The following is a 13,160-nucleotide window of genomic DNA, read 5'->3' as shown; positions in this document are numbered from 1 at the left end:
TAGGTGATGCAGGTATTGCAACCTTTTTAATGTAATTTAGTTAATGTCATAGTTTATGTAATTTTAATACCAGTTAAGTTACAGATATCAGCAATTATAGCTTTAATAGATAATATAGTGTAGATATATAGAATAATAGTTTAATAATATTAAATATAGAATAATAGACCCTTTTGGGGTTAGAGTTATTTAGTGTTATTTATACATTATTATAGTACTTATTAAACATTTTAATCTTAAGTTTTTTTTTAGTTGCAGTTTTAGTTGTTTTAGTAATTTTATGTGATTTTGTCATTTTTATTAAAAAAAAAATTATATTTGTAATTAGCTTTATTTCATTTTATTAGCATTATTTTATTTTATTTATTTTTATTATTAAATGTTTTATTTTACACCGTTTTTTTATGTTGTTAGTGGCCAAGCCATCATTTCTAATGAGTTTTTCTCTTTTTTTTTTATCGAATATTCATTTAATTTCATTGCAGCTTTATTTGAATTAATTTAATAAATGTGTTTTTTATATATATATATATATATATATATAAGCAAAAACAGAATTGTTGTTTTTTTTTGTTTGTTTTGCATTTATATGCTGAATGTTTTCGTTCCAGTCAGTTCCTGATGAATATATTGTTATTGTTGAATATCCTGTTTCACTTTTAAATGTCACATTGCAAGTGTTAAAAAACAAAAAAGTGAATTAGAAATTAGAAAAAAACGTGTTGTCTGTCTTTTCTCCTCCAGACTACAACAATGAGGACAGCGGATTGTCTAGGTCTGTGTCGATGGCCACTGGCCTCAATCACATAGACAGAAGACCCAAAGTGCGCACCATTTTCCCCCACAAGTCTGGAAACAACAACACGCTGCTGAGTTTTGAAGAAGGAGATATTATCTCACTGCTGATTCCTGACGAGAGGGACGGTTGGCTGTACGGAGAGCTGCAGAAAAACAAACAGTGAGTGGAGCTTGTCAACGTGTCATATATGTGTGTATATATGTGTATATGTATGTGTATATATGTATATGTGTGCGTGTGTGTGTGTCATATATGTGTGTCTTATATATGAGCTTTTCACACTAGAGCTGGTTCATGGAGACATGTCTATAGTTTACAGTTGATAATGACAATAGTAATAATAGTTTGGCTTTACAACCAAAACTTGATCATTTTTGGATTACCAAAAATGTAATTGAAAACAGCCCAATGTTTTTAAGAATGTTGTCCAGGTAAAGTTGTTGAGTCGGAGCTGGTGAGTCAGTCCATCTCAGATGCACCAAAGTGGCTCAGGATGTGGAGAGACATTGTGTGCACAGCTGCTGGTGCCAGTCTGCAAACCAGCTGTGATGAAAAAAAACCCAGTTCATTGTGGTGTCAGTCAAAGCCACATGAACCCCTGTTTCGAGAGAGAGCAGACGGGTCGGCAGCTTATCCGAGATGCAGAACACAATCCCCCCAAGGACCTGAGGACTTTCAGCAGGTGGAGGAGACGTAAGCAGAATAACATAGTTATGGCAGAGAAAACGGTCTGAACACGCCAACGTTCCTGCCAAAAACTGATGTTGTTGGTTTGAGAGAATGCTACCAGATGGCAAAACAGACAGGGTGCGTTCTGAATTCAGAGTCGTCAATATCTTTGCCACAGAAGTCAAGTCAGAAGTTGGAATAGAGCTAATAAACTTTCAGGATGAAGACAAGTAGGAAAATTACAATTCAAACTTAGGTAATTTTCCTTTGCTTTCCAGTAAATCCCTCATGTGTATCTCTGCAATACGATCAAAGGCATTTGGATGTGTGAAAAGTTGCCAGTTGCACAGACAGTATTTTGTTTCTTAAATGTATTTTCAATAGAGGTTCACTTTTAAATTGGCTTCGATATGTTATTTAGGGCCCTAGGAAATCTGTTGTATTGTTTTTTTCTTCCGAATTCCATTTTTTACATTTTCATTTTTCTGGATTTTTTTTTTTTTTTTTTTTTTTTTTTTTTTTTTTTCTAGACTGTTTTTATGGTTAAATTAATCAAAATTGGTTTTATTAATCAAAAAGCATGTCTAATTAATTGAGATAATGAAACATACACAATTTAACAGCAATTTATTAAAAGCTTCATAAAAATCAAATTTTTAAAGCCTTTTTTTCCTCAAATCCAGTTTTTTTTTTTTTTTTTTTTTTTTTTTACCAAATTCTGTTTTACATTTATTTTCTGTATTCCATTTTAAACTCTTTGACTCTTCTTATTTTTTTGATGGAATACTGTAGTGTTTATTATAAAAAATGTATCCGTGCACTTCATTATTTTTTTTTTTAATTCATGTGCCCTCGTAATCTTTAATCAAAAACGTTAACCTCCCCTCCCCCTCAAAACGACTCTTCCGGTCACGAGTAATGGCGCAAGGGCAGAGCTAGTGATGTGAGGAGTAAACGCTGGGATAAACGAGGGGGAAAGCTTAAGCTGATGCATCACTTCATAGCACTGACACCAGTCATGAGGGAGTATGTTACCCTTAAACACCGAAAACATATTAGGATATTACGACAACATTACTCTTAGGACATCGCAAACTAATTTGTTTCATGAATATGACTTTGCTTAGTCATTCAGGCAGTCTTTCTCTCTCTCTCTCTCTCTCTCTCTCTCTCTCTCGCGCACGCGCTGTTTAAACATGTTTTGGGCTGTTGATCGTGGTCGTCATTCCTAATAAATAAAACATTTATTCATGCTTGGGTGAATCCAGTGGCGAGAAATCCCCAACCACTAACTGCAAACTGGCATTTCAGATCTGCCTCCATTTTGTTAGTAACGCCCCAACTTCCAACGATCCAATCAATTCCCAAAGGACGAAATCAAGTCCCGCCCTCTCATTTCAGATGCCGTTTCACTCGGATATACACTCACCTAAAGGATTATTAGGAACACCTGTTCAATTTCTCATTAATGCAATTATCTAATCAATCAATCACATGGCAGTTGCTTCAATGCATTTAGGGGTGTGGTCCTGGTCAAGACAATCTCCTGAACTCCAAACTGAATGTCAGAATGGGAAAGAAAGATGATTTAAGCAATTTTGAGCGTGGCATGGTTGTTGGTGCCAGACGGGCCGGTCTGAGCATTTCACAATCTGCTCAGTTACTGGGATTTTCACGCACAACCATTTCTAGGGTTTACAAAGAATGGTGTGAAAAGGGAAAAACATCCAGTATGCGGCAGTCCTGTGGGCGAAAATGCCTTGTTCATGCTAGAGGTCAGAGGAGAATGGGCCGACTGATTCAAGCTGACAGAAGAGCAACTTTGACTGAAATAACCACTCGTTACAACCGAGGTATGCAGCAAAGCATTTGTGAAGCCACAACATGCACAACCTTGAGGCGGATGGGCTACAACAGCAGAAGACCCCACCGGGTACCACTCATCTCCACTACAAATAGGAAAAAGAGGCTACAATTTGCACGAGCTCACCAAAATTGGACGGTTGAAGACTGGAAAAATGTTGCCTGGTCTGATGAGTCTCGATTTCTGTTGAGACATTCAGATGGTAGAGTTAGAATTTGGCGTAAACAGAATGAGAACATGGATCCATCATGCCTTGTTACCACTGTGCAGGCTGGTGGTGGTGGTGTAATGGTGTGGGGGATGCTTTCTTGGCACACTTTAGGCCCCTTAGTGCCAATTGGGCATCGTTTAAATGCCACGGCCTACCTGAGCATTGTTTCTGACCATGTCCATCCCTTTATGACCACCATGTACCCATCCTCTGATGGCTACTTCCAGCAGGATAATGCACCATGTCACAAAGCTTGAATCATTTCAAACTGGTTTCTTGAACATGACAATGAGTTCACTGTACTAAAATGGCCCCCACAGTCACCAGATCTCAACCCAATAGAGCATCTTTGGGATGTGGTGGAACGGGAGCTTCGTGCCCTGGATGTGCATCCCACAAATCTCCATCAACTGCAAGATGCTATCCTATCAATATGGGCCAACATTTCTAAAGAATGCTTTCAGCACCTTGTTGAATCAATGCCACGTAGAATTAAGGCAGTTCTGAAGGCGAAAGGGGGTCAAACACAGTATTAGTATGGTGTTCCTAATAATCCTTTAGGTGAGTGTACGTCACAATAGAGAAGAAAAGACAGTCGCAACTTCCATTTCATGCCGACTTTAATGATTTCATAATTTTTTTTATAATCAAAAGCATCTCTAATTGATTTGATAAATTATATTTTTTAATTTTATGTATTTATTTTTTCAGAAATGTGTTGTATTTACAATTTTCTGGTAAATATTTCTGGTTAAAATACTTTTAGTAGTAGTAGTAGTACTATCATTAAGTAATATACTTCTGTCACAGTTTCTCAAAGTTAAACTGAACTTTTATTTTGATGGGTTGCTGTGAAGACCTTTTAAGTTTCTGTTTATATGATATGACAATAGTTTTTTTTTTCTCTAAAGAAACTGTAAAATCCTCATGAAGTGACTCTCAGGGCAGTTCTAGAACTCATGTGAACTCCCGCCCGCAAGTATATTTTTGTCTGATTTAGATAACCACACCCGACCCGCACCCGATCGTCACATTCAGGGTTCGTATGGTCATGAAAAACCCGGAAAAGTCATGGAATTTTAAAACAGCAATTTCCAGGCTTGGAAAGTTTTGGAAAAAGAAATAAACCCAGAAAGTTTTGGAAAAGTCATGGAAATCTATTTCACAATTCTCTGTGATAGAATTATGTTTAATTAGGTTCTGAATTTCGGTGCGGGATTGCGCATATATTGCATTATTCATTCCCGCAGCTTTCAACTTTAAAATGAGGAAAATTGCTGCAAAACATTTATTCAATATACCGTATAGGTTAGATGAGTAAATAAATCCGCACAAACCATCAGCTCAAATCAGTCATTTGAAAACCGCGTGAGTGATTCAGCGGTACTGCGTCCTCTCTCTCTGACCTTCTCTTCACATCGGTGCATCTAGAGCTGCACGCTGCGATACAAGACTTTAGCTCGTGTTTCGGTACAGTTGATAGAATTGTCAATTGCCTGATCGGTCATTGTTGCATCGTCACACAAATGTATTATTTTCACCTCTTTTTAAGCCATTCGGTACCGCACGCTCCAGAGGCGCTTTTCTGTGCGTTCAGTCATATCCAAAGTGTGCTCTGCAAGTACCAAATTGAGTTTGCAAGCAAATCTTATTGCGCTTAAGTGGCCAAATACACACAAAATTACATCAAAAAGGTCCTCATAAGCACTAGTCGGTTTTGTCTTAAGTTAATGTAAACAGTTGCGAAAGAAAACGCATGTGTATAAGTATTGGATCCGTGAAATAGATCTTGTGACAGCAGCCTAATCAGTGCGGTCTTAATGTTAATCAAACAACAAAAGACTGAGGAAGACTAAATAATGTTTTGTTGAATAACTTTTAATATGTTAATTTACAGTTTATTCAATTTCTGTAGCCTATTTAGAAAATGTATTTGATATTTGCATCATTAATGATTTATATTATCCACCCGCAAATACTCAGAATGCATTTTTTTATTACGCGACCCGCGGATAATCCTCAGAGCTCGCGGATATAACCGCCATCTGTTTATCACTAGTGTGTTGTAAACAAAACCCCATTCATTCACACAGAGACATGCACAACATGCAGAATTCATATTTAAATAGTAGTATGTGGCTTAATATTCACAGACATTAATATTGTGTTTTGATTTAACTGTGCTGACCTACTTTTAATTTTTGTTTCATCCAAAATTATTCCGTGGTATTTTGCATTATACAGTAGATTACAGTTTTATGGTTGGATTCTGTGATTCCGTTCGTGGTTTCCACATCAAGAAAATCACAGCGCCCTAATTATTGTCTGATAACAGGGGAACTTTGCATGTTATTATAGTCAATTGATACAAAAAAAATTGCATTTATTTTTAAATAATAATTCCCCCTAAAAATGAACATTGTGCCATTTTTTCACCCTTTGCATTTTTGAGTAATCTGTAGTTTAACTCACTCAGTTCACATCAAACTTGTCTGAGCCATATAGGGAATGATACATGAAGTCAGACTTGTCACCTAGCAACCCGTTAATATGTGCCAAATTACACGCAAGCACCATTTGCTAAATGAGGCATTTTAAAACACTACAATGACCTGTTCAGACAGACTGAGTACTTCTGTTTAAAGAAAACTTCAGCCTGATTGATGGTTGTTATTAATAATACATTTGCGAGGTCAATTCAAATGTCCTCTCGTGTTCTTGAATGCCAAGCAGGAAATGAGCTCAAAATCACTTGTGAAACTTTCCAACCCGTGTCTACAGATCACTGTCACTGTACCGCGGCTCCTCTGTTCTGTTGTTTTAAAGTACACTGAAAAGCACAGAAAGACCAATATTAACGTTTCTTCATGTGGAGCTTGAACACAAGGGCAGAAGTGAAGGGATTTGGCCTGAGATTTGCAATGTCTACATTGAAAGCAATATTAAAAGTTTGCTGCTCTGTCCTAGAAGAGAAAGATTTCAACATGGTCATCATTTCGGAGGATACTACAATGTAAATACATAACCTTAAAGCTAACAGATGTGGACTAAAAGCCACAAAACTCCACTTTTGATTTCATGGGGTCTTCAAAGCCTCACTGCTACAGCCATTGACACATTGCTTTTGTGGTAAATTCAACGTCTTCAACCATAAACTTTACTGTGATTACTGACAGACTTGAAATCTCCTGCTGTGAATGACGTTCCCTTGATCTTGTATAATCTGTAGGTTATTTAGCCTGTTTCTTCAATGTGTTATTGAAGGGTGGTGTTTAGTGTCTCATACATGACTAAGAAGCACACTGGATGTGACGAGTCAAATGTACTATTTTTCTATATGTGATGAGGAGCTTCAGTAGAATAACAGTGAACTGCGCTCAGATGAGATGTTGTCAGTAAACAGTCCTGTCCTGTCAGCCGTTATACTGTGCTCGTAGCGTGTGCTCTTCAATTGCACGCACAAATATACTTCTAGCCCGTATCATTTCATATTAAAGCACGAATAAAACTACGAGCATGCGTGTCAGATCTGCATCACGTTCAGCAGCGGCAGCTCTTAAAGTAATAGCATTTCATTTAGAATTTAGTGTTTGATAACTTCCTTCAATTTCTGTATATTTCTTAATTGCTGAAGGGCAGCTAAATGTGACATTTATTATAATGGGTTTATGTGAAGATTTTCAGTTTTAAGTTCCCTTAAATTAGAAGTTGTTATTTTTTAAAGTCTAATAAATGTTACAATTGATAGCTCTTAATTATACTGTAATGTTAAATGGCTATAGTCAATGGTTAAATGTCAGAAAAAAGAACAATTTCCTAGAGACATCAGTAGTATATCAGTGATACTGGCCTTCATTTATAAAAAACAATGATGCCCTTAAACAAATATAAAATATACTGTCTTTATTTTATATATATATATATATATATATATATATATATATACATACATACATACATACATACATACATACATACATACATACATACATACATACATACATACATACATACATACATACATACATACATACATACATACATACATACATACATACATACACACACACACACACACACACACACACACACACACACACACACACACACACACACACACACACACACACACACACACACACACACTATATTGCCAAAAGTATTGGGTCACCTCCTTCTAATGAACAGGTTTGACTACTTTAGTCATTTCCATGAGTACAAATCTTAATGTTTAAGCATATAATGATATTCTAGGGAATTGTGTGCTTCTAGTTTTATAGCAACAGGACAGGACCCTTATTCTAACATGACAGTGCCTCTGTGTATAAGACACGGTTCAAAAAGAAATGATTGATTCAGTCAGTGTGGAAGAACTTGACTGGTCTGCAGAAAGCCAAGTCCTGATCCCAGCTGAACACCTCTGGTGTGACTGTCAAATGCAGACCTTGAGCCGAAAACTCATCACCAAACACTAATGATTTGTACATACACTATATAGACAAAAGTATTAGGACACCAGCTTCTTTAGAACAGAAAAAGGCACTTCCAAAACGGTGGCAACAAAGATAGAAGCATAATTCATGTATTTAAAAACTGTATTTCCATCTCTGTTGCAACAGTTTTGAAAGTGTCTAAAATGACTGTACCCATATACAAGTCATTGGTGTTTGGTGATGAGTTTTTGGCTCAAGGTCTGCATTTAAAGTCAAACTGTTGCAATAAAATTAGAAGCACACAATTCCCTAGAATATCATTATATGCTTAAACATTAAGATTTGTACTCATGGAAATTACTAAAGTAGTCAAACCTGTTCATTAGAAGGGGGGGTGACCCAATACTTTTGGAAATTGTGTGTGTGTGTGTGTATGTATATGTGTATATATATGTATATATCAGATATTGTTATATATACTGATTTATGACAATTTTGTCTTAATTTTTGGCCATGCAAGTATCAGCAACTGCACCAAATTGCACACAGTATTTTTGCTCAATTTGGCCATCAGAATTAAGTTGATTTTAGTTTTTTTAGTTTTTTCTCTGTTTGAGCTCCATATTCTCCCATATCATACTATATGAACCATACAAGCCTAATAATATCAACTTTGATACATACCCAACCTTTTAAATATGTCAGGTTTAAGGCATCGTCCAGTCTCTGCTGGTACACTTGATCAGAGAGCAGTGCTGCCACATTCAGAGTCTACATAAAACCCCATGCAAGATGTTATTTGTCTTTCCATGTGCCTTTCAGGGGTGGAGGTGGTTATAGAAACTGAGTTTCCCATCAGTATTCACATTCCCTTGGATTACAAGAACATAAAGTGCTGAGAAAAACCACCACACCAAGATAAACACTGCCATTGTGCTTGAAGTAATGGCAGGCCATCCTGTGTGCATTTGATGTCACCCGTCACCTCACACCGCTGCACGTTCAGATGACGGCTCTCTGCTTGGATTTCCTTTCTGAGAACGCAATGCATCTCTCCATGTTCAGATGGTTTTCAAAATGCTTCTCTCAGTGTTTTATGTCCCACAATCCCAGACTGTATTCAGTAAACACTGATCAGACATTATAAGAGCCATTTATCCAGGGCCAGATAAAAGCATCCGCTCTCTTCTTTTTTTTCCCCCATCTAACTGACTTGTGTTGTCTGTCTGTGTGTGTTTTTACAGGCGGGGCTGGTTTCCATCATCTTACTGTCGTGCATACACAGAGCTAGCGGTAAATAACAGGTAATCAGATACCACACACACACACACTAACACGTTTCTTTGTTGTCCTGATTAGCTCTGATACTGATCGCTGTGCCTCTGAAGAGAAGGAAACATAAGCTTCACAGCAGTCAAGCCCTATTTTAAGACTATTACATCCTTTATCTCAAAAACCACATTCTCAGATATTACTTTTTTCTGTATTGCATGGGTCAAATAAGTTTGACTGCGTGTCATTTTGCATCGCCAGAAGCAATTGTTTTCAAACGGATTTCCTGAACACACCCTATGACTGCTATTGGTCGGACAAACCGTTAGTCCCGCCCCCAAACTCACACCATTGGTTGAGTCAATACAGTGTTGCTTTGCCGTGCTTAAACAAACAGCAATGTTTACATGGCATCACAGTGTTACAGTTTTTAGGGAAATCATTTCACACTTCAGCTTTAATGGTTGATTGATTAAATGATATATATTGAGAGCTGCACATTTCGCAGAGAGTGAAACATTAGAAATAGACGTTACCCAGACTGACCCAGGCATGCTTCATGAGACTTCTAATCCCTTGTGCTCTTTCCCACTGCTGTTATTCGAAGTGTGTGAGGTCAGATCATGCACCTACCTCTTCTAATGTTTGCTTGAAGAACACAAGACTTAATGCCTCCTGATGTCAAAGGAAATCCTATCCTCTTGGACCGTGAGGGGTTCCTGTAATGCCTGATCAAAAAGCCTTTTGTGTTGCAGCTAACAGTGAGAGCACCAAATGCAGTTTGCTGATTATGCATGCTATCTAACATGGTGTGCTGGCTCATTGATTAACTTTGTACCACGTGTAGTTTCCAGATCTGGACAAGTCATGGAAATAAATGAAATGGATAAGTCATCAAAATTTCTAGACTATATATAAAATGAAAAGAAAATACAATCTACCCTAGTGGTAAAATAAATATACTAAAATGCATTTGAAATGCATGCATTTCATGCCAAGTATACTACAAATACATTCACATATTTATGTACTTACTAAAAATACCCAACATATACTAAACTGGTATATTTAAAGTGTGCTAAATTGGAACAACTCATTTTGTAGTTAATGCACTTTAATTGTTCAGAAGTCCAACTAAAGATAATGAAGTATATTTGATTGTGCTAAAGTGGAACTATTGCAAGTATACTTCAGGTACACTTTAAATATCTTGCATTTAAAGACTGATATTATACAGAGATCATCCAATCCTCATCAGTAGTGACATTAAAACACATTTTAGGCTTAATATTAATAAATGTGTTTTGTGCTGAAGTAGTACTCCAAATAAAGTTTAATTATAAATTTTATATCAGTGATTCTCAAGCAATATGTCGGTAAATATTAATAATGTATTTGAACTGCACTCTTTAAAATAAAGGTTGTTTATTGGCATTAATGGTTTTATGAAGAACCTTGAACATCCATGGAACCTTTCAAATGCAGAAAAGGTTATAGTCAAAAAAGGTTCTTTAGATTTTTTAAAATGTTCAAAATGGGTCTTTTAGGAACTGTTCAGTGAAAGGTTCTTTGGGGAACCAAATATTGTTTTTCGGTGGCATCACTGCAAAAACACCCTTTTGGTACCTTTATTTTTAAGTGTGTATGGGAAGTATGAAATAAATTTATTTAAAAAATATTAGTTTTTAATACCGCTGTAAGAAGTATTTGGAAAAGTCTTAGAAGAATTAAAGAGTGTGGGAACCCTATTGTTAACCATAAGCTAACTGAAAACATAAAGAGAAATGTTTCACATGACAGTTTGTTAATCTAATGCTGCAAACATTCTGCAAAAAAGTATGGCCAGCAAAAAAAAAATTCAGCAAGGATGTATAAAATTATAAAAAAAATTACATTAAAGATTTTTATTTCTATTTCAATTTGTTTTTTTTTTTTACTTTCTATTCAATAAATTATCCTGGGGAAAAAAAACATTATTGCAGCTTCCACAAAAAGTTTAAGCAGCACAACTGTTTTCAACATTGATAATAATAAACAAATGTTTCTTGAGCAGTAAATCTGCATATTAGAATGATTTCTGAAGGATCGTGCGACACTGAAGACTGGAGTAATGATGTTGAAATTTTAGCTTTGCATCACAGGAATAAATTACATTTTAAAATATATTACAATAGAAAATAGTTGTTTTAAATTGTAATAATATTTCACAAAGATACTGTTTTTACTATACTTTTAATCATATAAATGCAGTCTTGGTGAGCATTCGAGACTTCTATCGAAAATGTTATTGACCCAAACTTTTGATCGGCAATGCTTTTGATCAGTAGCTGCTTTTATATTTGAGGAAAGGGGTCCTTTAGAAGTCGATCATCATTTTTTGGCATAGTTTGCGTTAAATAGTTACGCAGAATTAAACCATGGCCTGGGAATCACTGTTTGAGGGGGTTGAGGAGATTTTCTTTGATACCAACCCGAGCTTATAGCATTGAACTATGTGTTCGTTATTTGTCAGAGTAGTTGGTTGGTAAACATGTTATCTAAATAAAGGTTTCTTCTGCTAAAAGGTGTTGTGATTGTGTTGTAGTATTGCTGGAAATCCTCCGATGCGCAGTAAGAGCGTGGCCAACCTCATGCAAAAGGACCCAGAGGACGACATGATGGTTCTGCCTCCAGCGGACTACAACAATTCGCCCATTAGGAGAAAATCCACCAAGAGTCTGATGCAGACATACACCTCCACATATGAAAATCCGGTCAGTCTTCTTCATCTTCCTCCTCATCTACCACTATAACCTACCTGAATGCTGCTTGCATTGCCTTCTCTTCATGCTGGTTTCCTAAAATCAGATTATGGTTGATCTGTGTTTGATTGTCACCTCACAAGCGATAAATTAGGCCCAAAAAATCCCATTTACTTACATTGAACTGTGTCATGGAGGTGTAAATAGCCTTCCAGAATACCAAAGCAAATGCTTAGCAACACCTTGACATCGCAGTGGTAAGTTTTCCATTGGCATCACTGTCAGAAAAAGTAAAAGCTTTAAATGCTGTTTGGCATACTGTAAGTTAGGGTGTATTTATTGAATGTAGTTTAGGATTAATAGAAGCTCATGTGAAGTTCTCTCAGGTATAGGTGTGTATGTGTGTCAGTGTCAGAGTGTCTAGGCCGTGTCATGACGTGCATGCAGTTGCAGTCCTCACGTCTGAGTGGATCAGAGGATCAGGATCACTTTAAAGAGGATTGCCGGTTGTGCAATGCTAAATCCAAACTGCTCTCTCAGAGGAGTGTCACCTCAATGACAGCAAAAAAATTAACAAAAGCTACCTTATCAAGCCCACCACATCTCACTGTTTATTTTAACGTGTTTGCGTTTTGCCAAAAATAAAAATGATAAAATGAAATTACATAATGTAGTAACATCTACATTCTGATACATATATGTGTGTGTGTGTGTGTGTGTGTGTGTGTGTGTGTATGTATGTATGTATCAATAATTAAAGTAATCAATAAATGAAAAGGTCTTTCATCTTTTTTCTAAATTAAATGCTGCAAACCCAAATATAACATTATTCATAACAAATAAATGATACGTCTGACATATGAGCAAAACCAGCTTCACATTATTAAACACTTGAAGTGTCAATGCTTAAAAACCCAAGACCCAAAGCAGCATGATCATAGCTGGACACGTTTTGTGGTTAAACAGCTGATATATACACACCCGGAGACCTGTAATATGTGATCGAACATCAGCTGAACTCAGTATTAAAGTGCTGTATGTCATTTTTTTGCTTGTACTAAAGCATAATTACTTAAATATATATTGTTATCATTATTACCATAATAAGCCCTTTAAGATATAGCCTCTTCCACACTCAAGCACATGCATTAAGCTTGCTGCAAAGCAGCAG

At 36.3% G+C, this 13,160-nt stretch overlaps 1 protein-coding gene across 1 annotated transcript in view; it reads left to right on the top strand.

Moving 5' to 3' along the window:
- The window catches only part of LOC306861509 (BAR/IMD domain-containing adapter protein 2-like 1), a 70,691-nt gene that overhangs the window by 49,010 nt on the left and 8,521 nt on the right, over window positions 1-13,160 (top strand). Inside the window, exons 10-12 of the mRNA XM_079403797.1 lie at window positions 745-958; window positions 9,221-9,280; window positions 11,833-12,001. Coding sequence (XP_079259923.1) covers window positions 745-958; window positions 9,221-9,280; window positions 11,833-12,001 — 443 coding nt within the window. The remainder of the gene's footprint in view (window positions 1-744; window positions 959-9,220; window positions 9,281-11,832; window positions 12,002-13,160) is intronic.

Source organism: Barbus barbus, assembly GCF_936440315.1.
Source record: "Barbus barbus genome assembly, chromosome: 4".
NCBI lineage: Eukaryota > Metazoa > Chordata > Actinopteri > Cypriniformes > Cyprinidae > Barbus > Barbus barbus.
The sequence above is the reverse complement of the archived record's forward strand: the minus strand, read 5'-3'. Positions and strand labels throughout refer to the sequence as shown.